Consider the following 26,922-nt stretch of genomic DNA (forward strand, 5'->3'; position numbering starts at 1 on the left):
ACCATCCTGAAGCTGAGGAACGTACACGTCAATCCTGTATAACCATTACATTTTTTTTAATATTGTCACAATGCCGCATTTGCAAGTAAAAGAAAGCATGATTTAATACTTGCGGATGGCGCCAGGACAGTTGATGTGAAACGTCTAATATACATATATATGCATATGAACTTAAAAAAGCGTTCAAAATAAGAATTTGTTTCTACCGAATATTACGATGAGTACATGGCAAAGCTTTTGAACACTACAGTAAAACAAAACTAAACTGTGTATACTCTTTAGTACAGAACGATTTTTCTTGTAGAGACAACTTTAACTCTTCTAACAACAGAAGAAATGGACGAAATCCATGGAAAATAGAAAATCCTTCAATCCTCCTGTTAATTTTTTAAGGATTCAAGAGTACGATACTTAGTTTCCAACCATGAAGTAGGCCGTTTATGAAAGTATGTAATGCTAGTTTTTTAAATTAAGTATCATAATCTTGAATCCTTAAAAAATTAACAGAGATTTTAAAGCTGCACTACTTACTGAAAGCATTGGCCCACTGCTGCCTAACCAGACCACGTATATTTTACGTATATTTATAAGGTCTTACCCACAATTTTTGCGTCCATGAATCCTAAATTTTCAGTCTAAAATATTACTGAAGTCTTAGTTTCTAATTTTACACAGACTCACAATAAATTAAATACGGTTCTTGGCATAGTAAAAGCAAACGCTTGCCTTCGTGCCCATGGGCGGAAGGAAGCCCTCCAGTCATCCATGCAAAAATTTCTTTCCCACTCATTAGTGTTGAGTGTTAAAAAAAAGTCGTTCTTTTTTTGTCATTTTACCTATAGTAAGGAATGTACTATCATCTCTAGGGCGCAAAAGAAGACTAACGTGACACATCAGGGTGGTTATTGAATATTTTCACCTTAGTGGTGATAATAAAAATTATTATTATTATAAACATTCTTCTTTTTTTTTTTTTTTTTTTTTTTTTAAGGCAGTAAATACCGTTTTGCGACTATGGACCAGCTAATCAATCTGCCATGCTTCGTACCCATACTAAAAATAATACTTTTCGTTACATGAACGTAATAGCTGTCAGTGATCTGGTATGGCCCAAATGACTTACGAAGAAAATCGTTTCTGTAATGAATAATATTTTTAATGAAGGCAAATGGCCCTTATAAGAAAAAAAATTTACTACACCATGGTACCAAGTGAATAGCAGTTGTAAAGTATGTACGCAGGCACAAAACTACGGTTAAAACCATCGGTAGAAAAAATAACAGCAACTAGGACAAGTTAAAAAAACGTCATCAAACGCTCCAACGGAATGTACTATCAACTATTAATTGTCAATAATCATTGGTATATTAACTACATCTTAACACTAAGTTAAGTTTTATTTGGGTGTATTATAAAAAACATCTGTTATTTACGTGATGTATGTGCAGTGGCAAAGTTACATTTCTATTTGGTGGGTTTCAACCTTGATATTTTAACGTATTTATAAGAGCCTGTAATGCTACTTTTTAAAAAACGATGAAAAATTTTATGCATGTTTTCAAACCATCTGGTTATCGACTTTTAATCTAATATTTATAATTGCATTTATGCTGGCGCTAAAAATAAAACATTCGTCGCAATGTGTTCAAGAATGTGCAGACCTGGTCGTTGGGGGTTGGTACGAGGAGCGGCAAGGGGCGAAGACCCAATTGCATATATACATATAGGTTTTCCAATAGTGTTTAACAAAACCGTAGGTTCTTAGCTTCTGTAAATTTATATGAAATAACAGTGAATTCTAGAGATATCTACATTTTTGGCCCTCTTGATACCTCACAGACAAAGATAAAGGTATTTTAATTATAAAAATAGGTTTCAATTCGAATTTTTGAAATATATTTAAAACTTTTTGATAAAATATAGATTACAGTAATTGACTGCAATAAATCTTACTTTTTTAAGTCTCAAGTCGACTTTATATAAAAATTTCTTAAGATTTTGTTTAATTGAAAGGGTTTTTTTACAGCTCTAACTGTCGTACATTAACTGACGTCTAAGATATTAATTAAATTGTAAAATACTTTGATTAAGTGTATACATCTGTAGGTACATTTATATTGTGGATATATATATATATATATATACATATACTAGTGAAGCTTAAGCCCCATACGCGCTCCGCGCAGCAACCCCCCACTAACAGATTGTCAGAACTGTAATGTTTTCGGAATATGTTTTGATTTTTCATTTAACAAAGGCTCAGATTATATAATTATTTATTTATTAATAATAATACATAAGAATAAATTGATTTTTAAGGTCTGACATGTAATTTCAATTTTTGTATTTTAAAATGGGACAAGCAGTCTGTATTTTAGTTCATTGTGCTGCTGTCACTACTCGCTGATTATATCTGGATTATACTGATATACGTAAGCAGACAAAAATAAAAACATTACTCGTGTAATTATAAATACAGGCTGAGAGTGGACTTGTAATAGCAGAAACAAGCAACAATTAAAAAGTGTATAACGCCCCCCTATCTAAGTAATTCACTGCTTGTGGTGTTTTTTATATACCAACAAAACTCATTGTAGAAATAAAATACAATGAATCATTAGCGTGAGCACTCCACTCGCCAACCCCTAACCTGATGGGGATGAAACGTATGCACATTTATCGGCACCCACTTTGTCAATTGTGTGAGACCTGGGAGAAGCCAGTAATTTAAATTTGCTGCAATTCTTACGCTTTCATATATTTTTTCGATTAAAAACTAATACCTTCTTCAATATTGGAAGATATTTAAAAACGACGTGGATTGGATAGCACTGACTTTTCTTTGAGTTTTCAGGTTCTGACACGGGCTAGAGCGCCACACTATTCTCGATTCTAATACAAACAAAAAGTTTTAGCTATTCTGGCGAACTTTGCGTTTAACGGCTCTGCATTGCCGTGTTACTCTGCATATACATAATATTGGTTTGTCCATTTAATTATACCTTTTTCCGAATTCTGTCTCTTCATCAATAAAGTACCCGGTAAATCAAGAATTTTATCTTTGGAAAAAATAGACATCGATTATAAAGAGATTAGAGAAATCAAAACGTAATAGGTCACTTACGTGGAATAAATGACGTAATTTAAGAGACATACAGTGAGTGAGTGGAGAAGAATAAACAAAGGGGAACTATGATCAGCGACTCAAAAAACCATATAAACGAAGTGCGACTTGGGTACTATATTACATATATTTTTCAACATTCGAAAGGGTAAAATACTATATAAATATATGTATTTTCGGGGGAAGGAAGGAGAGGGAGTGGTAGAGGGATGGGTGACCTGGGGGAGCAGGGCGAGCTTGCTTGGACATAATTGGACCAAAAACTACGTAAAAATAAGCAAATAACTATGTCAATTGAGGAGAAGCTGAGGGGGAGCAAAGGGTGAGCAGGGGGAAGCGGGGGGAGCTGAGAATCACTTTTGTCGATACAACTGCAACTATATTGCTACATATGTATACACAAGTAGGTAAAAATTAACCAAATTCATAAATTCAGAGAATAGTAAAAAAAAAAAAAAAAGTAGAAAACACCTAGTAGATAAAAAAATGATTTAAACGCAAAATTAAAAAGCTTTGAAAACAAGCTATTACTTATGGAAACGCGGGCTTTAGTTAAAAAAAAATGAAAATAAAAGAAGAAAAAAGTTAATTTGTTATAATCCTAGTTTTGCGATTTCACATGCTTTTAGTACTTCAAAATAAATATGTGTGAACAAACTGCTACTTTGAATAACTATTTGAAACTTCATCGTTTTATGTTTTTATTACTCATCTGCAATTTTGATTTGTCCTGCTATTGGTACCTTCTCGTCCCAGTACAAGTTCATGCCAAAATCAATGAGTCACGCTACTACTTCTTGATACAATGTAGAAAAAGTTTTTCATCTCAATTTTAAAAATATCAAGCAAACTTTTTTTGGCTTTTAATTCTGTAGGATTTTAGCTTTTAATTAAAAAAAAAGATAATGATAATAAAAATAAATAACCTTATTTGATGTCTCAAACAATTATTGAAAAAAATGATTGTCGTAAATTGTCTCAGTGTACCTGCCTTAAATTTAGCTAAAGCTACTTTATAACACTGAATATACTCTTTCCAGAAAATCTGGTTCCAGGGGCCCAGCTGAATATCATTGTATTAGGACTTTCGTCACTTAAAATACCAAAAATAAATCGATTTGACTTACTGAATAAAGTGTATGAATACACTTTAAAGCTTCATATAAAATTTCATCATCAGATCTTTTCCCAATGTTGGAGTGGGCGTAATTTTCAGAATTTGTATAACTGCACCAACAACTACAATTATTGTGAGAATTAAGACAAAAAAAAAAAAATTTCTAATTCCTTTAGCCATAGCGACACTATAGTCTTCATTTTGTAAGACACAATGAATAAAGTATTCTTTAAGATACTGGATGGCCGAACTATTTGAAATTTTTTTTACAACTGTTACTAATTTCTACTGAATCCATAAACACTCAATTTTTATTGAATACTACTTCACCTTTTTATTAAACGTATCACAAACAATGCGTTGCTTATAATAAGGCAGCTGTAACGACGAAAAACTGAGATTTTATCGAAGGATCTTGTCAATACAAAGCCTTAAAATAATAATGGAGATGTCTAAGGAGGTTCTATTTCTTTTTTTTATGCCTTAAATCATCAAGTTTTTTGTTTGAGGAACAAAAATTATAAATAATCATTTGTTAGTAATAAAGCTGTTAAAATTACACAAGAAGAAGAGTTTGAGGAAAAAAATATTTCTTCGCAGCCTCAATGTAATAGTAAAGAGGTCCCAAAGGCTCGATTTTATTTTTTGATGCATGAAATAAAAGAATTTTTTTTTTTTTAAGGCACAACAGTATTTGACAATGCTTTGTTTATAATTAAGCTGCTGCAATCAAAAGAAACTGCGATTTTCTCAAAGAATCTTGTTCATGCAAAAATTTAAAATAATGAATGACAGGTCCTGCAGGGCTTAATTTCTTTCTCTCTTTAAGCATAACATTATCTAATTTTTTTGGGTAAGGCACAAAAATTGTTCAACAATTATTTGTTCATGATAAATCTGCTAAAATAAACAGACACCCAGATTCTTTTAAAGAAATGAATTCTTATAAACCTTCATAATAAAAATTAAGAGATCCTACAGTTCTCGATTTGTTACTTTTTTGATAAATAACATTATATAACTAATTTATTTGAGGCACAACAGTTATAATTGACGCTTAAATTGAGAAAATTCTGCTGTTATCACGAGAAATTCAAATTTTTCCAGCAATTCTCGTTCATACAACGCCCTTAAGTAATAACAAATAGATCAAAGTGGGCTAAGTTTATTTATTTTTAAAAGCATAACATCATTTAATTATTTCATTTCAGCAAAACAGTTATAAACAATGCTTTGTTTATGAGAAGGCTACAGTTATAACAAGAAATTAAGATTTTATTAAAGAATTTTGTTTCTACATAGCCTCGATATTATATTGACAAGAAGCTGTGATGACTGGAAGCTAAGATTTACACAAAGAATCTTATTAGTACAAGGCCTAAATATACTAATTGAGATGTTGTACAAAGAATTACAGAGGTATTTGCCCGAAAGAGTCGCACTATGGCCGGGAATCGAACCACGGTCTCCCGCGTCCCAATCCACGACCTAGCCGACCGAGCCACCGCGCGCTCTATATATTATATAGTTATTTGTGTTGGACATTCCACATATTCTCCCAGTATCGCTCCTCCACAACCCCTCAACATATAAGCTAAAATTCGACCGTGTTCACAGTTAATTTGACATTTTTACCTTTTTCCTAAGCCTTCCCCCGACAGCCCCTCCACAACCCCCCTCACCATTTTTCTTGTTCCCCCACAGCTTCCCCACACCATTTTTCTTGGTAAAGGTAAAAAAAATTAATTGTTATATATTTTATACACTGCCAAGAAGGCAAAAAGATGGACTTTATACGTATTGATGATATATAGAACTCATGTTTAATCATGTATTAATATTAATCAATAATACATGATAATATATTTATCGTAAAATATTTTTAATTCATAAATAAGTATCAAGTTCACAGTGCACTAAGCTTTTTTTGCGTTACTGTTATAGTAGAATAATGTTCATTATTAGTTAGTACTGTAAAATTCATTATCTCTCATACGTACATGTATGACGTCATACAAATACATATCCAATAAAAACGTTACATAATTATTAAATAATAATAATGGTGGAAGTATCACATAATTTAAAAAGGTTAAGTAAATAACCTAGTAAATTCAGCTATATCATAATCACGAAGAGACAGAACTTCCAAATAATATGAAATATTTTTTTTTCGTCATTATTTAAATTTTTATTTATGTCTTCTTTTTTATTCTCCATTTTATTTTGTGTAGGGAAATTAAAGCATAAACATAATTTATCATCTTATTATTATATTTGTTCAATATAAAAGAGCCATATCACATTTATTGTTGTTATATGTTGTTATTGAATTTTCAAGTTTTAAATGTTCTTGGGGGGTTGGCACGCGAAGCGTGCAGGGAGGCACAGATATGTATACATATCTTTTTATATTATATGGTTATCTCAGTAGGGCATTTCAAACAACCTCTCACATAGTCCCCCCATTTACCCATACCACCCCACAGTGGGAGATTTTGCTTTTTTTTGTTTCAAAATTGTAAACTTTACGATAGAAAGCAGATATCCACTCAATTTTCATTTTATTTTATTGATGTAATCATTGTGCATTAAGGAAAACCTAAACTGAGAATATTTTATTGTTATAAACAATTATTATTTTGGCATAAACATGAAAAATAATCTTGTTTAAGAAAACAGATACAGCTCTAAAACACAAAGTACAAGCACGATTATCTTAAAATTCAGTAAGCCTTAGTTTTTTGGGTCGCTGAATACAATAAAAAGGTTATTATTTAGGCATAAACATAAAAAATAATCTTGTTTAAAAAACAGATACAGCTCTAAAACATAAAGTACAAGCACGATTATCTTGAAATTTAGTAAGCCTTAGTTTTTTTGGGTAGCTGAGTACAATAAAAAAATTATTTTTGAGGCATTCAAAGTGGCTAATCTAAGATGGTGGACAAAAGAATTTTTTTTGTTTCAATATTGATAAGAACTGCAGTATGAGGGTTTTGTGGGTCGCAGAGTTGAATAAAAAGGTTTTTTTGGGAAACGCAGTTTGGCCGATCCAATATGGCAGACAACCCTTTTTTCTAATTAAAAAAAATCTATTGCATTGGTTTTTGTGTCCCAAACTATAAACATTAAGTAATTAGAAACGAATCCAAAATGGCTGAAGAAATATGATAGACACAATTTTTGTTTTCCTTTATAATCTATTGAAAACTGGTCTACTGTTTTTTTGTGGACCCCTAATTGCGACTTAGAGGCTAGTCTTAAGGATTTTTTATAAGCGGATTTAATAAAAAGATTGTTTTCAAACATGCTGATATACATTATGACTATTAAATGAAGACGCAAGCATCAACAGATCCATATATTTTATTTCTGATCACGACCTATTCAGTAGGTACGTGATATGAAGTTCTATTATACGCTAGGTACCAGACAAAAACTGCGAAAATAAAAAGAAAATTTGTTTTCAGACTTTGTAGAAATTTTTCATTACCTAAAAATAATAAAAAAATACTACAAAAAAAGTATAATAGTTCAGAATGATATTTCACCTTGTTGGATAAGAATAAAACCTTGCAATATGAATTTTTAGTATAATTCAAGGAACTTTTGTACTATCATAGTCTTTACATAAACTTTATGTACTTATTACAATATATTTATGGATTAGTGATTTAGGATGGTAAAGTTTTCAGCAAGTATAATCATACATAATTTTATCTGAAGTTTTGAAAATATTTAAAAACCTCTGAAAGTAAGGAATAAAATTATTGTTTATCGACCATTCTGAACTATTTAAATGTTTCAAGTGATTGTCATCAGGGTTATTATTAAACTTTAATTAACAAAAGATGCGAGTTGTAAAACACTTAAAATCTTTCGAAATTTCAGAAAAATAATAATAATTCATATCTTACCGAGGTTTTCCAAAATATTATGTGAAGTTTTACCGAGTTTTCATAATAGATATGAGAGTTAACTGATTTTCCGATGAGATTTACCTTAGTCTCAGCTGACAATCATCTGAGAATCACGTGATTCTAACTTGAAACTCATGTGAGATTGGAGCATGAGTCCTGCCTGACTCGCAGCTGAAATTTTGATTCTGGATTTAACGATTTCCACGTAAGATAGTGATTTGTAAGAAATTTATAAGGACTTGCTGTGATATATTGAGATGAATTATACGCACTTAAGCTCATCAATACGTAATGTATGCATAACCATAAGTTCGTTTTTTTTGCGACTGGTTAATCGGTTATGTTAATACTTCTATATCCTAGGATGATTTGAATATAATTAGGCTGTAAGTAGTAGTCACTTCTTAAGATACAATGAGTTCTGGGATCTTGAGATTCCTAGGGTCCCTAGTCTCTACCAACTAGACGAATTTTCGCTGCGAATCAGGTCAGACTCATGTTAAAATCTCACATGAGTTTTAAGTTAAAATCATGTGATTCTCAGATGATTTTCAGCTGATTCTGCGGTAAATCTCATCGGAGAATCAGTTAATTGTCAGGTCTATTTCAAAAACACGGTGAAACTTTACATAAAATGTATTAAAAAAAGACGTTGTCTAATAAGAATGAAGTATCTGACATAAAAGGCAATCCAAAAAAGTTCCCACAATATCGGTGAGGCATGTAAAGTCTAGTGCATAGTCGATGGTATGACCATCACTTTCGTCACTCGCCATGGCCAAATCATGCAAATAACTTTGTAGATTTTGGGAACGAAAGCATATGAAACATGCAACTTTATGTATTTTGAGGTTATGTGCTCTTAAAGCATACGACGTAATGGGTTATGAGGTTATGAGTTACTTTGAGTTAGTAAACCTATATTTAATTAACTACATGTATATTAGAATCTATCCATTATTAAGCTTTGCGCCTATGGAAACTTTTGTTCTACAGGTCAAAAACTAACATTTCCTAGAGTTTCAAAAAAATTAATCAGGACCAAATTTTCGTAAAATTTGTGCGGGGTCCTTTCCGTTTACAACATGAATTAAATACTGAAGTAATCGTTTATAGACCAGACAACGGAGATTTTTGCCTGTATTTTCCGGGCGGTAGCCATGTTTCGATTGATTCTTATGTATTTTTTACCGTTTAATACAATTATTGTTACCCGTACTTTGTAAAAGTTGTGCTTCATTTTTTAATTTAACAATTTGTGAAAAAAAAATGATTTTTTTTACATTTTCCTTTATATCTCCTTTCCTGTGCATTTTTAGCATTATGCAGGTATATAGTTTTTTGTTCCTTACTTAATTATCTAAAAAATAAGATCTGGTGCGATATCCCAAGTGCCATTGTTAACCTGCAAATTGTGTTGTAAGTTGAAAAAGTGCGTTTTTTTAAACATTCAATATCTCAACAATTAAAATACCTAAGAGCTTGAAATTCTCAGAAAATGTTGCTATTACTAATATAAATAACTGCACCAAATTTCAAAACGATCACTTTTTGGCTTTTAGAGTTATTAACGATCAAAATTTTTTTCGAAGCTTAATTGCATAATGCGCCAAAGTTGCTGTGATCGTCTAATTTTGATCCAACTGGTCTCAAAAATTCAAAAAACTATTCAAATTTAATATCCCGTTTGAATTTTAAAAAAAAGTTAATTAGAACCTATTTTATAGCGATTTGTTTAACACTAGTAGTTTTATATACACGTGTAAAACTATATAACTTTTGCAAAAATCAATATTGATGATTCTCGTATTCACAACTTTGAAGCTGATATTTTTTTATAAATTAAAAAAAAAAAAAAAGTTGTCCTAGCATGCACGGGAACCAAGATAATTTTTTTTTGTTAAAAAATTCGTGTGGACGTATTTTACGTCGTACAGCGGTCAGGTTTGGAGGAATTCAAGTTTAATACTTGTACTTTCAATAAAAAAATAAATGGTACCTGCAGCGCATCAAATAGTATATAATAACAATTGTTGAAGTTGACCGTGCGAGAGCCGAGCGCGCCGGCCGACGTGTGCTGCAGAGGTGGGCGGAGCGACTGCGGCGGCGGCGGCTCTCGGAGCGCAGCTCGGCAACAAGAGAGCAAGTGGTTTCAAATCATTCATTTTCGTTCGAATATCATTTTCTCAGCTTCTTCTGCACGTACAAAAATCTTTTTGGAATAGATTTGGGGTAGCTTGACGATATATTATCGATGGTTATTATTATTTGTATGGACGATTAAGGTTTTCGTCTTAAATTTAAAGCTTATGTTTAACATTAATTAGGAAATTTTTTTCAATTATATCTAAAATAATGTAATGATGATAATATTATATGTTACACAATATTTACGTGTTATCGTAATGAACTTGCAGAAAAAGTTTGTAATATACACAACATTATGTTACGGGAAGTTACGGAAAAATTTTTTTATTTATATTGTTTTTTATTTCTAAATATAAAATCGATACAAGTATAAAAAATATAATTATTATAAAAATCATAGGCGTGCGCGCTTTGATGGCCTTTCACTGGTATCTACATTCTCATCGTCACTACTGCTCTCTTCTTCATCTTCCGCACATGATACATTATAATTGAGGCATTCTACTTCATCATTGTTTTGTACTTTCGTGCTCACAGTGCTTCAAAATTTTCACATTACTTTGAATAATAATGTTTAAAAACCGTATTTCACGGCATTTTTTAGTGCATTATATTTTCTATGCATTAACTAACTGACAAAGACGAAAACCTTAATCGTCCATAAAAATAGTAATAACCATCGATAATATATCGTCAAGCTACCCCAAATCCATTCCAAAAAGATTTTTGTACGTGCAGAAGAAGCTGAGAAAATAATATTCGAACGAGAATGTATGATTTGAAACCACTTGCTCTCTTGTTGCCGAGCTGCGCTCGGAGAGCCGCCGCCGCCGCAGTCGCTCCCCCCACCTCTGCAGCACACGTCGGCCGGCGCGCTCGGCTCTTGCACGGTCAACTTCAACAATTGTTATTATATACTATTTGATGCGCTGCAAGTACGATATATTTTTTTATTGAAAGTACAAGTATTGAACTTAAATCCCTCCAAACCTGACAGCTTTAGGCCGTATAATACATCCACACGAATTTTTCAACAAAAAAAAATTATCTCGGCTCCCGTGCATGCTAGGACAACTTTCTTTTTTTTTAATTTATAAAAAAATACCAGCTTTAAAGTTGTGCAAACGAGAATCATCAATATTGATTTTTGCAAAAGTTATATAGTTTTATACGTGTGTATAAAACTACTACTGTTAAACAAATCGCTATAAAATAGGTTCTAATTAACTCTTTTTTACAATTCAAACGGGATATTAAATTTGAATAGTTTTTTGAATTTTTGAGACCAGTTGGATCAAAATTAGACGATCACAGCAACTTTGGCGCATTATGCAATTAAGCTTCGAAAAAAATTTTGATCGTTAATAACTCTAAAAGCTAAAAAGTGATCGTTTTGGAATTTGGTGCAGTTATTTATATTAGTAATAGCAACATTTTCTACGAATTTCAAGCTCTTGGGTATTTTAATTGTTGAGATATTGAATGTTTAAAAAAACGCACTTTTTCAACTTACAACACAATTTGCAGGTTAACAATGACACTTGGGATATCGCACCAGATCTTATTTTTTAGATAATTAAGTAAGGAACAAAAAACTATATACCTGCATAATGCTAAAAATGCACAGGAAAGGAGATATAAAGGAAAATGTAAAAAAAAATCATTTTTTTTTCACAAATTGTTAAATTAAAAAATGAAGCACAACTTTTACAAAGTACAGGTAACGATAATCGTATTCTACGGCAATAAATACATAAGAATCAATCGAAACATTGCTACCGCCCGGAAAATGCACGTTTTCATATTATTTCGTCCCCGTCGTCTGGTCTATTAAAGTAACTTTAATTCACAATAATTTGATAGTTTACTACGTAAAAAAATTGATATAACGTAATGGTTTGAAGACCGGTCATAATCATCTATGTACAAAAAAATGTTTTTTGCAGTTCTTATCAATTTTACAAGAAAAAAAAATTTTAAGTCTGCTGTATTGAATCTTCCATTATGAAATTTTTTAAAATAACTTTATTATTATACTCAGTGAGCCAAAAAGTCTTTATATTGCAGTTCTAATCAATATTTGAACCAAAAAAATTTTTGGACCGCCATATTGGATCGGCCATTTTGAATTTCTTAAAAATAACCATTTTATCGTACTCAGTAACCCAAAAAATCCTCATCCCATAGTTTTTATTAATATTTGAACAAAAAAATTTGTTTGTCTGCCATCTTGGATCGGCGATTTTTAATCTTTCAAAATTAACCTTTTTATCGTACTCAGCGACCCAAAAAACTAAAGTTTAATAAATTTCAAGATAATCGTGCTTGTACTTTATGTTTTAGAGCTGTATCTGTTTTTTGAACAACATTATTTTGCATGTTTATGTTTAAATAATAATTGTTTGTAACAATTAAATATTCTTAGTATAGGTTTCCCTTGATGCAGAATCATCATATCAATAATAAAATAAAATTAAGTGGATATCTGCTTTCTATCACGAGATTTACAATTTTGAAACAAAAAAAAGTAAAATCTCCTACTGTGTGCCCCCTCACAGCCCCCACAAAATAACCCGACATTCTCTTCCTTATTTTGATAGATAGCAGTTTTTCCTTAACTCCCCACAGCCTCCTGCACAGACCTTCCACGCATTTTTTCGTGACCCCCAACGATCTTCCACCAGCCCCCACACTTCTTCTGGGGAACCTGACAGGGATCATACAGTCTTTCTCAGATCTTTAAGTGTATACAGATGTGTACGTGTCGTATATGGATTAATCTATTAATCTATCTGCTTTATTATTAAATAACTTTAAAACAAATCTGTCTTATCGACATGATTAATCTTATTGCCAAGACGAAATTCAAAGTCATAATTGATTTATAGGGGGTAGAGCGCGCGGTGGCTCAGTCGGCTAGGTCGTGGATTGGCACACGGGAGACCGTGGTTCCATTCCTGGCCAGTGCGACTCTTTCGGGCAAGTACCTCTGTGTATGTTCACATGTGCTTTTTCACCACGCAATGCTCCTCGAGGAGGGTTTAGGCAACCTCCTCGCAGCAAAATTGCCTAATTTCCCCCTACCCCCCTCCCAGTGATGGGAGGCCCCCCATCCCTCTTCCCTTCCTTCTCCCAAGTGCTAAGTGCCCATAGTAGTGCCCTTATTAAAGGAGCCGGACGTAGAGCACTATAATGTAAAAAAAAAAAAAAAATTTATAGGGGGTCATTGCGCAAAGCGTCGTTATAATTATATATGAAATTATACAGTTATCTATTATATCATATAGTTAACTGTGTGGGGCATTTTAAGCAACGTTTCACTATTGAAAATCATTTTTATTGGTAGTTAAAAGGTTATTTATTCATCCATGTTTTACCCTAAGTCTTCCGATGAAAGTATATTTTAATACATCTTACAAATAAAATGTCATATATATTTTTGAACTGTGAAAATGTTCATTAGTGAAGAATGTTAACTAATGAGAACATTTTTTTTTACAATAAACTTATTTTTCATCTATTTTTCCTCACCACTTAGATAGCAAACAGATGGATTTTATACATACGAATAATTATTAACTATTTCATTTATATAACTAAACGTACGATTAGAAACCAATTCATATCAATTGATTTCAATTTATTTGTAAGTTTAAAGTTCTTGGTACGCTTAGTTCTTGTGTTAATTTTTATGTGTATCTATTATATTATTCCGTATATACAAATATATACATAAATCTAAACTACATTTATTTTATCATGAAAACAAACTGTGGATGATTTGCGTTAAGATGACTTATTTCCTGAGTCAACTTTTAAAGCCCTATTAGGTCACGAACACTTAGGTATATTCCGATTCTTTTTGATAATTAAACTACTGTCTTCTTGCTCCTTTGCCATCTTTAAGAAAATTTAAATGAAAAAACGTGGAATCTTGGAGCATGGCTATTTAAATGCTACTAAATAGCCATGCTCCAAGATTCCACGTTTTTTCATTTAAATTTCCATATTCCGATTCTCTTTTAAATTAATGTTGTAATTGGTACAATAGATAAACACAGTATACATTTATAGGATGTATTATCAAGTACAAAATTTTGTCTATACATATAAGAATATTAAAATTATGTTATCATTAGATACATTATAACTTATAATCAAAAAATTTTTTTCCAAACTATATTTTCAATATCTAAAATGTTTTTTCTATCGATTAAAACAACAATTTTATTTTAATTTTTGCATCTCGATAAAGCCACGTAAAATTGACCATGAGAAAATAAAGGTTTTTTCAAGAATAATCAGACATTATCAAAACATTGATCTTGAGACTTCTTTATAGTCATAGCAAATGCTACAACTAATGGAAATTATTTTCAGCATAAAATAAAAGGTAATACTAAATTATTTTTGGTACTTATTGTAATTTTTGGAATGATACCTTTATTACCAAATTTTTCTCCCGTAACGATCTCGCTTTCTACGTTATACTTTACCAATTAAGTAATTCGCAATCGTATGCCGTTACATAAGCCGTCTGATATACAAAAATTTCGAATAAACGCTACTATTGTACCTATTTTAAATTAATGTTTTTGAGGTGGCAAGCCTTCAATAATATTGTTCAACATTTCAACGGGAAAACTTACATGAATATTATCGCCTCTATAGGTTGCATGATTGATGCTGTATGCCGAATACAGCATGTCGATCCAATGGTATTTCTTTCATTATTTCCAGTAGGGGATGTAGGATGGAGTACATACGATAGAAAAATATTTTTAACAAGAGCAGACAATCTTATGTGGCTTCGATATTACTTCTATTGAACTTCTTATCAATCAAATAGTTAACTTTTTAGTGTCATACTGTATGATGGAAGAACAACGCAACAATTTTTTTTTGCATGCATATATTATGATAGAAAGCAATAGAATAAATTTTTTTGGCAATAACCGAAAAATTCTAAGCATTGAATCTTATCAAAGATTAATAGATTACATAATACGTAGTACCTCAAATAACTCAAAACTTTGAAAACAAAAAAATTCGAAATATTTTTATTTTACCTTCAACATACATCGGTAGTACTTGGTATATGCAAAAACACTATCAAGATGCAAGGGCAATAATTCGAAAGTTTAGACAACTTGATTTTTTCATCACCGTAACATTTAGTCCTCAATGAAAAGAAACAAACCAAATTTCGAAAACTTTCCTAAAGGTACTACTCCAAGTGATATACCGAATGTAACTGTTAGATTATTTCATACAAAATTGAAATTAATTTTAGACGGTATAACTAAACATAATATGCTCGGAAAAGTTATTGCTTACGTTTATACCATTTAATTTCAAAAAAGAGAATGATCTCACTAATACTATTGTAACCATTCATCTAAAAAATAAATCATGTACTAGTATTTTTGATCATGTTCATAAAGGAGGAGACAGTGCATAACGTAAAATAACAAAAACAGATACAAGTGATAAAAAAAACAATATAGAAATTTTTTTTTGAAATATCAGAGTATGTAGATGGCCACTATTTCAGCCCTATGGAAGCAGCATGGCAATTAAAAGAGTTCCGTCTGTGTGGACGTAATCCTGTATTTAATGTATTAGTACATATTGAAAATATATAAAAAATAGTTTTTCAAGAAAAAAATTTGTTTAAAGCAATAGAAAACTCTAAAACGGCTTCGTTTAAATTGAATAAAATAGATAGTTTCGAAAAAAAATTAGATACGTGAATATCCCAAAATATAACTGTTTCAATTCGACAGTAAAAACTTAGGGTGACTAAATTTAGTGTCACCTAAAGACGCTGAGCGTTTTTTTTCTCAATTAATTTTAAATCGGGCGAGTGGAGCTAAATCTTGTAAAACTTTGACAACAGTTGATAACATACATAACAGGACAATAAAACTATAATTAATTTAGGAACAAATTTTAAGGATTTATTTGCTAACCTAAATAGTGATCAAAAAATAATTATTAATGAAAATATTAACAATCATACATAATTATATTTAAATAATGGTCTAGGAGGTTCTGGACGGGAAAATCGCCAAAAATATAAAATGTAGCATTTGAGAAGAGAAGGCACTAAGATCTTGATGGCGAAATTGATAACGCACTTTTCTGACAAGAAAAGAGTTCTAGGTACAAATCCTGGTCGAGAAGGCACTTTTTCTTAATTGCTACGTTTCTCGTTATGGATGGGAAATGTCGATAAATTCAATTACTCGCTCTAATTGTTTTAATAGTAAAAATAATAAGTCATATCTCAAAAGCAAAGATACATTTTTCAAATCCTAGCAATAAGTTTATTTATTTTCTACTCTCTATCATGTTTCATATGAATAATTGTCACATGACCAAAAGCTGTATTCTTATTATTAATTTTAAGATTAGTAGAAATTAGTTCTAAGCATGGGTAAATTTTAATATGAAATTGTAAATAATCATAGAAAATGAGCTGAATCAAAAATTACAACTTTACAATGGAAAATAGCTACACTTTAAAAAATGCTGTAGTAAAATCACTTGCAGATAGTAACTTTTTTACTATCCTGAGCACAGTGATTATGATATCTGATAGCGAAAACTATGTCTTGAGCATCGTATTCACTAGCAATGTATTGATACTACTATCTGCTATTAAAATTAATATGCTCAGCATAGGTAACAGTGAGACCTATGCTCAGCATATCAATTTTACTAGCTGCATGATAAATACAATCGGCTATTAAAATTACAAGACAATGGAGATTCTACGTTCCAATAGTGAAAATACGTTTAACATCCCTCGGAAAAATACGAAATGATGGTAATATTGCGCTCCGATGGTAAAAGTACAGTGATCCAAATAACACGAGATAGTAAAAGTAATATCTAGTATTAAAGTTACATGCAGCTATTACTCTTGATGGGGGTAAGGAAATCTCGCATTGACTACATTGATGTACATGTATATTTCTACCTAATTCACGGTTCGTGATTCATGCTCTCGCACTATAATCAATAACTGTGATAAGGAATAAAAGTTAATTTATCATCTGTGCTCTTACAAATTCGTAATCAGTAAATATTAGGTACATTGTATATATAGCGAAAGCATTCTGGAAAGTAAACACTTTTCAGGTTATGTATCATTTATGACTTCGTGGGTATACACTTTAGTAGACCACTAGCTAAATATAATGTTAACAGTACATTTGAATTTGTGTAGCTAAATGTTTATAATAATGAAACAATTTTTTCTGACAAAAATATAGTTTGTAAAAAGCTACTTAAATATCTAAAATGAAATTCTTATTAAAATTTTAAAATAAAAATCAGCCTATCAATGAACCTATGCAGAATTACAAATGTTATTCAGACACAGTAATACAGATATTTATATAAATGTGAAAGTAATATGTATGTATATGTAATATGAAGATATAATAACCTTACCCTTTTGGTTGAAATGGAACTATGAACATTACGGTAGTGCTTCTCATTTCTAAGATATGATTTTTACGCTTGGGATGGTAAAATTACTACGCGATCGCAAAAAATTCCTGAAGATTTCGGTTTCGCTAAAAATTACTGTCTTGACATTTAATTTTACCATCCGGGAAAAACATTTTACTAACCGATGGTGAAATCTCTATGCTGAGCATAGTTCTTTACTTTACCTATGCTGAGCATAGTGATTTTACTACAGCATTTTTTACAGTGTATGTCTATTGTTCTCCTTAATCTTAATCAGACAGAGAAGACTATTTTACTTTTATGGTAGCCAAAATTAAAAAAAAAAATGTATTTGTCGGATAAAATGCTTTTAACTTTATTGTATGTATATATATGGTGTCATATCAAATAAATGAATAATAATTACCTTTTTTCGGTACAGTATAGTGGAAATTTTTGTTCCACTCTGCATTACATAATCAACAATTAGTACATCTATTATTTAATATATAGTAGCAAACATTCAGTAGCAAGTTCTTAGAATGCGCGAATCACGTATAACATAAGTGGTATGTATAAGTTTATGTATTTTATCTACGCGCGTGCTTAAGCAAGCAATAATAATAAAATTTTTACCATTTTAATATTTAATCCTTAAAGACCTATTAAAATAAGGTGTATTCTAATTTTCTCAGTTTCTGTTACACCGAGTTTAATAACATTTAAGTTGAAAGTTTCACTTCCGAGGGTCCCGAGACACACCTTTTTTTTTTTTTTTTTTTTTTTTTTTTTTAGTTATCTTCCAGCTATTATGAGCGAGTTAAACACAGCGTGCTCAGGCGAAAAGAGTCCCACTTTCAGTGGATATGCCCATATATGGACTTAAGGTGTGCTCGGAGAGCTTCAAACCATAACGAACCACATAAGCCATGAAACCTTTTCATTTTTGGTACGCCATTCTGACAATAATAGAACTTATTTTTATTCGCAACTACATCATGCCATTTAATAGTTTCATTTGTTTCTAAGAACTTTAAGAAGTAAAGGTACGTGTGCACTAGTTTACGTTTTAATAAGCGTATTGGGCCTTGAAAAATCGATAAAAGCACAAGCGTGACAAGCACAGCATGCAGAAGACATGACTATCTTTCAAAGTTATCTGGAAGTTTTGAACTTAACAACAAGTTTGCAAGTTCTTGGATAAAAATTACTTTGATTGCGAGTATTCTATAAGAGAACTGCATACATATATATATTGTAATTAATTTTGTAAATACAAAAAAAGTTACGTACCCTACATGCCAAAAAAGAATCGCTCCATCACTTCCACCACTACAGAATAAACCTTCATGACTAGGATGCCAAGCGACGCTAGAAGCTTCTTTTTTGTGACCTCGAAAGGTTTGAACTTCTTGACTCAAGTTCCGCAAATCGAAAAGTTTAAGTAAATGATCTCGAGAAGCAGTTATGAGCCAGTTACCATTCTCATTCCATTTAACATCCATAACAGTCGATTTATGTGCATGTAAAGTAGCTAGTGATTGTCCCATTTTCGGATCCCACAATTTTACTGGTTGTTGATTATCTTTACTACCCGAAATAACAAGACTTTTTTGTGGATGCCAATGTACACATTTTACATCTGCTCCATGACCTAAAAATAAAAAAAGTAACTAAATAAAATAATTGTAATTTTTTTACATGCAAAAAAAGTTTTTACCTCGCAGACTTCTTTCTTCGTGGCAACGTAGAAAGTCCCAGATTCTCACAGTGCCATCATCACTACATGTAGCCAGTTTATGATCGGTGGGACTAAAGCTGAATAGAAAGTTTCTAGTAACTAGTTTGTTTTATTTATTGTTACTTATTTTAGTTTTGAATATGCGCATCTCACATTTACACTAGTCAGAGAAAAATGAGATTCTATAAACAACAAATAAAGTTTTAACTGTGTATGAGCTTACATTATTGGTAATATAAACTTTTTTAAATAACTTTATGTATATTCTATAATTAATATATTATTTAAATTAACTTTCTCTTCTTACTTCTGAAAACATCACTTGAATCACTTAAAGCATACATTTTGTATTGCACCTCAAACAATTAAAGCAATCAAAATCAAACGGCTACATCAGTTCATACAATGCAGATACAGATAGATTTCGATCAGCATTTTTTACGCAGCAGTATAACCATTTGTGAAATCTTTTTATACATATTTATAATCAATTAAAAATCACAAAATGGTTTTTTCAAACCACTTTTTCTTTAAGTCAAAATAGCAAATTTTCATAGTACAGTAAATTTAACGGGTATGATGGAAAAGAGAGAATCAATGACCAACAAATGAGATAAATAAAAATAAGGGAAACAACATGACACTAATTCATTTAACGCTTTCTATAGACAGGTCATCATACTACTAAGGTATTGAGTAGATGATAAGTTTTTAATAGTGGAAAATGAATTAAACAAATACTATTTTCACAGAAAAACCCAGCTATTACACTTGATAGTTTCACATCGGACATACAATTGTAGAAGGTATGAGTAACGTGGGAAAAAAACTAAAAGGCGCTTATTCAAAGCACTTTCTAAAGAAATAAGAGAAATATGAGTCTAACATATCACACTAAAGATACTTCATACTTCAGAAGATAGGTTTTTTTTTTCGCAGTCTGTTGGTGTAGTCACCAGGGCCACTCACTCACTTTCTATGAGTGGGGGTGCATTTCTGCACCTAATTACCAATCCCTTCATAGACATCCTACCTATGATACGATGGGCACAGTGTGAGCATCACCGATCTTACACCTTGCTAGTTAAGCTGGCACTTTCTGCACCAATGGTGCATCACGTCAACTCACAACTATGTGGTCTTCCCCCAGAGATCCCCGAAGAAGCCCCAAAGAAGCCCCATGTTTGAGGGGCCACTCCTCACCGGTAAAGCTGGAAATACCTGCCTGTTGCCTGGAATCAGATCCACTAATACCTACTGACAGCCTTAAAACTGTTCAGCATTCAGCCATGTCCGAAGACCTGTGGAGCAAGAAAAAAAACCGTGGAATCACTCTGAAGGAAAATTGCACGGCCGCCCTGAAACAATGAGGGGCTCATAGGAACTTTTTCCGGTAAAAACAGTTTTTGAATAAATCTGCATTCACCGGGAATCGAACCCACGACCCCTAGAACAGCGTTGTATCAGTAATAAGCACGCTTACCACTGAGCCAACGCCGCTCCTCCCTGGGTCCATAGTTATTATAATTACTTTCCCGTCGCTGATTGTAATTGTTATAAATGTTATTGCCGGGCGCGTAGTTGTTATAATTGTTTTCTCGTTGCTGATTATAATTGTTATAATTGTTATTACCGGGCACGTAATTATTATAATTATTTTCTCGTCACTGATTATTATAATTATTATTGGGTGCATAATTATTTCCCCTACTTTAACCATTGAAATTCCTGTTCTCTTCGAATGGCCTACGTGCACTAACATTTTATTATGTTTAAAATTCTCTATGCACCAGACTCAGTACTCCTGGTACGAAATAAGTAGTAATCAGATAATAGTTTGGGTGTAGGAAATCTTTTTTTTTACTGTCTACAGAGATTATTATATAACGTTAAACTTAAACCATCCACTTGCATGGAGAATTCTGTAAATATTTCTGTCGGAAACCTCTTGTTAGCGCAAAGTGCGCTATAAACGCTAAAAATTATTCACAAATATATAACAAAAAAAGTCAACGAACCTAAATTTGATTAAAAAAAAAGTAAATCAAATTCAATTTTACAAATAACTTATCGCTTAAATCCTCGATTTTAAAAGAATTTTTCCTTTAATTGTGGGGGGTTGTGGAGGGGTATTTGAAGGTCTATGGGGTGATTGTCTGCGTCACACTCAAATAACTATATAATATCTTAAGATGTGTGTGTATAGCTTTTACCGCGCATGCTTTGTACACGTACCAGCTTTCTCTTAGCGAAAGATATAAATTTTATTCATACCTGCGCTCTTAGTAACAACAATGATTAAGTTATTTTATTGAAGTAGTTCCATAAATACATAGTTTAGATTATTCAAAATCAAGTCACATAGTAGGTACATTAACAACGATGTTACATCGAAAGAAACTATTCAAGACATTAGAGTTTTTAATCAAGATTTTAAAATAAGGACTCTAAATTTTGTATTTTCATTGCACTCACGGTACGATTTCTTGATGGCAATTTTTGTATCAATTGCATTTGTAGTTCAACAGTTTGATTTCACTTTAAATAAAAATATAATACCATTATGTTCAAACTGTTTAAGTATCTTAAAGGGCTGTGGTCTTGGTACCCAGAGTTCATGATAAGCGATTTCTTCTCTGTCTCTGTTTTTCAACCTCAGTACATTTGCATTTCAGCATCTGAAAATTATTTACTACAGTTTTACGATGCGTTACTTACTACTTGAAGATACATCATCTGGAGTATTATAGCTCTTACGTCTAAAATAGTTCATCTCAATATTTTATAATTTATTAGTCTGTGTAGTAAAGCTCTTACCCAAATCTCATGGTACTCATTCCTAAATCAGTAACTCTCTATATGTTAAGATATAAAAATATCTTTAAGGTCATTCATAATACATAGCGTTTTGGGTACAATCTTCCTAAAGTTTTAACAGGATATTCGTAATGATGTTAGAAAGTCACATGTAAGATCGTTTCACACTACTGTTTCTTAGGTACTGAATATTGAAAAAACTTTAATTTAACACTTAACTTTGTGAAAAAGTCGTAAAAATGAAATTCATAAAAAATGGGTAGTAGAATTCGTCAAAATTTTTTTTTTTTGCATCACACAATACTATAATACTAGTATTGTATTCAATTTTTAGAGGAACTGACAAGTTATCTTAGCAATTAAATAAAAAAACAGTGTCAGACACTTATATACAAGTATACAAATGCATGAAAAATAGTTGCAGGTGCTGCCGCATGCTCACTCCCCCGTCACTGCACTTTCTGCTCTTCCCCTCTAACTGTAATGAACGGCTTTTAAAGCTTATCACTTTCCTATCATAATTCTCTGCCCTTATCTCCAATCATACAATTATTTTTTTTCAGGTGTTCCCTCAAAGATAAAGTCTGTCTATGTGTTGATACCCCTGCATTCTCCTCCCTCTAGGTTAAATTCTTATAATACTTGTATTTTATTTTTTGTTTTCTTTTTTCAATTCAATTAGTATATAATTTGTTTACATATGTTTAGCACTAACTTTGTAATTTCCTTATTCATTTTTCTGACTTGATTTATCGCTGTTATTTCTCAGTCTATATAGAATTTTACCTCTAAATAAAAAAAATTTGCATTCTGTATATATGTATCCATCGACTTAGATACGCTACATGTTTTTACTTTCGTCTATAAATTTAAAAATATTTTAAACTTTTATTTAATCAGAAATTTTTTTTTAATTCAAGCCTAGTGAAATAATGTAAGAACTTACTAGCATCACCTCCTGAAATTTAACTTTTCTCTACCTTCAAGAAGGATTTGGACATATTTCTCGCAGCAAGCTTAACGCATAGTTTAATCATTTGTGGGCTTTAGAGCATTGCATAGTAGATAAATGGTAAAATAATCCCACTATCTATTTGACATAAGTTTTTAACTGTAAAGTTATTAGAGTCTAAACAATTTTATGGGGTATATAGCAACAAAACCGTATGTTGGGAGAAGTTACACGGTAGGAATAAATAGGTAATGGGGGAATCAATAATGTTTTAGATCGTAAAATAATAAAAATAATCTTTGCAACCCCATTTTTTAATTTATAATTATTACGTTGTTAGAATTTCATCCATCTTACAGGTTGTATTAAAGATGGTTTCGCATGTAATACATTATGCACGATATGACATCGATGAAATTCTTACAACTTAACATTTTTCTAAATTAAGGGAACAAAAAGACTATTTCATTAAAACTTTATTGATTTAACGATCAAAAATATATGGCTATTAGATATTTCCATATTATTTTTGTATTCCTTCCCTGCAACTCTTTTCATCACAATTAATGAATATTGCCGACGCATAATAAGTAGGCGCGTAAAGAGTAAGTATTAGTCATATTTTTCCACGGTTGAGATTACAAGCGCGCCATAGGGGCAGGTTGGGTGGAATTAACTCTATTTTTTAATAAGTAATTTTAATGACAAGTTGCACAGCACAATGATTACCGAAACAGATTTATACCAATAATTACCCTAAATTAATCGTGTTACACTTTTCTGGCAACTTTTTACGTAACTTTTTTTTTTCAATTAAAAAATAAGAGCAACTAAAAATGCTAATTGGTGCTTCACTACTGGATACGTGTAAGCAAAATATGGGGCAAAGGTAGCGATGAAGATATTGCATATGCCTAAACTGGACGAAAAGGTTATAAATAAACAAATGTTTTACAGAGTGCGTGAAAACAATTGGAACGAATGCAACCGAGCAAGAGTAATTATAATAAGGTAAATAAAATTTTTTATATTTCAATTAAAAATTTTACAAATAATACTTTTCGTTCAAAAAACATTTTACGTATACTGCAAGTATTAGTGTACTTTCAATTCAATAAATTATAAAACCTTTTCTTTTTTAACGTATGCAGATGAAATGTTCAATACATGAATGTCAATTACATTAAAAGTTTCCTACTTTTTCATATTCCATTTTCAAAAACAATTTTTATCATATACTATCCTTTCACTTAGGTTCTTTCTTAGGGTAGATAATATTAACGAACTAAAATTGCAAGAAACTTATAAAAAAAAGCACAAAGAAAATAAAATATCATTTTCAAATATGAAAAGAATATTTAAGGGTAATAAATTTTTTTTTCAGTCAGTTTGTATTTATAAGACTATTAATTATATAGTAAATCTGATCTTCTCTTGTAATAAATAAGTTTTTTTTGTCAGGTTTTACAAGAGACTTTTTCATTACAATATTACTGAATTTTACGGATTTCTAAAACCTAAATTTTGAAAGCAATTAATACCTGAGAATAGTAATCGAACGCAATGACAGCAGTCTTTCCTTTTTTAGTTTAAGAAAATGTGTTTGGTTTAAGTAAGTATTGTAATATTATAAATACACTGACATGTATAATGTTATACATTAGCTAGTACGACTTCGATATTTTGACATAAACTACCTTCGTATCGATGACTCCATAAAAGAAATCTCAGTGACTCTAGGTGTTCAAAGGTCATCTATTAACTAAATGGATTAAATGCGCATATTTTTCTGGGTAAAGGTGTTTTTAAAATACTGTTAGAATGAATAAAAATTATGTTGTCCATTTTGAACAAAAAATCTGAATCGCAGCTGATATTTTTCTGTACGTTATTGTTAATTTACGTACATACATCAATTCAATCTTATAGCCTACAGGTAAGCCAGAATTCTCAGAAAAAAAGACATTAAAAGTTAACAGCAAATATAAGTAGGAAAATCACCACGTTATGTTGTATTCATTTAATGAAAAATACTTTTGAAGGAGTGAGAGGTATTATGAGATTTTCCTCTGGATTTTGCATGTAAGGCCTACACTTATTAGTTTAAACAAGTTCACTGTTGTGTGTAATGGTAGTGGTAATTGGTGGTAGCGGTAGTAGCAAAGGTTTGTTTTATTAATTTATTTATTTTTTTTTTTTTGTGGAGGAAGGGAAAATGTATTGAGGCACATTGCAGGGACAGCGGTAATGTGGGACTCGGTGGATTTTTTTTATTAGACCACCCATATCCATTAAACCATCCCCGCACGCCGCGTGGCTTTAGTTCCACCCAAAAATCGCGTTTGCATTATTTCAGGGTGGAGCTACGAAGGAGACCATCGCGTCTCACAGCATTAACGAGTAAGCTCGCTACCAATTGCTGAGTGCGAATCCTCTTGAGTCCTGAAAAGATCTCAGGACTGACACCTATGTCTAGTGCTTTTTTGTAATCTGGTTTCTTACCTTTCATCATCAATCACCTTTGCCGACCTATTCAGGGACCCCTGCTCCCTGTGCGGCAGCTCTCTCCTCTTCTTTCTGACGCTAAATGACAGACGCGACAAAGCTATCCACTGCCCTCCATCCCTCTTCGGTGTGTAGCATCTCAGAAATAATGGTTTCGGGAGCGGGTGCCATGCTGAGCCCGTCCATCAGCTGCTGGCGCTCACGGTACTATCTCTCACACAAAAAAAACGAATGTTCAACCTAATCATCCAACGCAGGGCAGTAAGTGCATCTCGTCAATGCTATCACCTCCATGCGATGGTGATAGGCATTCAACTGGCCATGCCTGGAGGGAAACCGGGTGAGATAGTTATTTACCTCTCCATGTCCTCTCTCCACCTGTGGCCACAGGTGCGGAATCAACCGATGCGTCACCCTACCCACACCAAACCGACTCCACTCGTGTTGCCACGTCGTCAACGTTTTCTCCCGCCTATCGCTATCACTTTCGTCGCCAGAGCCCAGGAAATTCCTTTGCCGCTTCAACGAAAGCAAAACAACGGGAATCGTTCGTGCTATTACCAGAACGGAAGTGGAGGATACTGTGCGATAGACGCACACGATCCTCAGCGATTCAATGCGCTGCACCGAAGTGAGGCGCTTCCGGACATATCTTCTCGCGAGTGCGTCCACCCACACCTCCGCACCGTATAGAAGGATCGAGTTAGAGACCGACGCAAGAAGTCGTCTTTGGCTTCCCGCGGTCCCTCAACGTTTGGCATTAATAATAAGAGTGTCCCATACATCCTAGCAGCTTTGTCGGCTGTTCTTCTAATGTGCTCCCAGAAGGTGAGCCGCAAATCGATCCACACTCCGAGATAGCGCACCACCGGACTCGCGCAGATAACCTTACCCGCAACACTCAGGCGAAAGTTACCCCCGAACCATCTCTGCCTGGTGAGGACGACCATCTCCGTTTTTCCAACAGCTAGCTCAAAACCGTGATCCCGGAGCCACTCTGTCACTATCGCGACCGCCCACCGTATTTTGCGCTCGGTCTCCTCTCGCGATCTCGCTGTGACGTAGAATGCTATGTCGTCAACAAAGCCCGTCAGCTTGACCCCCGGAGGCATTTCAAGGCGCAAAAGTTTATCA

The 26,922-nt window shown here is 32.3% G+C and overlaps 1 protein-coding gene across 6 annotated transcripts in view; it reads right to left on the reverse strand.

The window, feature by feature from the left end:
• The window catches only part of Wdr33 (WD repeat domain 33), a 312,953-nt gene that overhangs the window by 93,934 nt on the left and 192,097 nt on the right, over nt 1-26,922 (reverse strand). For all 6 annotated transcript variants that reach the window (XM_089593911.1, XM_089593910.1, XM_089593909.1 and 3 more), the window contains exons 5-6: nt 19,494-19,591; nt 19,067-19,427 (exon numbers count right to left, since the gene is read on the reverse strand). In XM_089593911.1, the coding sequence (XP_089450037.1) occupies nt 19,067-19,427; nt 19,494-19,591 (459 nt within the window). The remainder of the gene's footprint in view (nt 1-19,066; nt 19,428-19,493; nt 19,592-26,922) is intronic.

Source organism: Copidosoma floridanum, unplaced genomic scaffold (genome assembly GCF_036245765.1).
Source record: "Copidosoma floridanum isolate Cflo_tuat_1 unplaced genomic scaffold, Cflo_Japanese_pri ptg000020l, whole genome shotgun sequence".
Classification (NCBI taxonomy): domain Eukaryota; kingdom Metazoa; phylum Arthropoda; class Insecta; order Hymenoptera; family Encyrtidae; genus Copidosoma; species Copidosoma floridanum.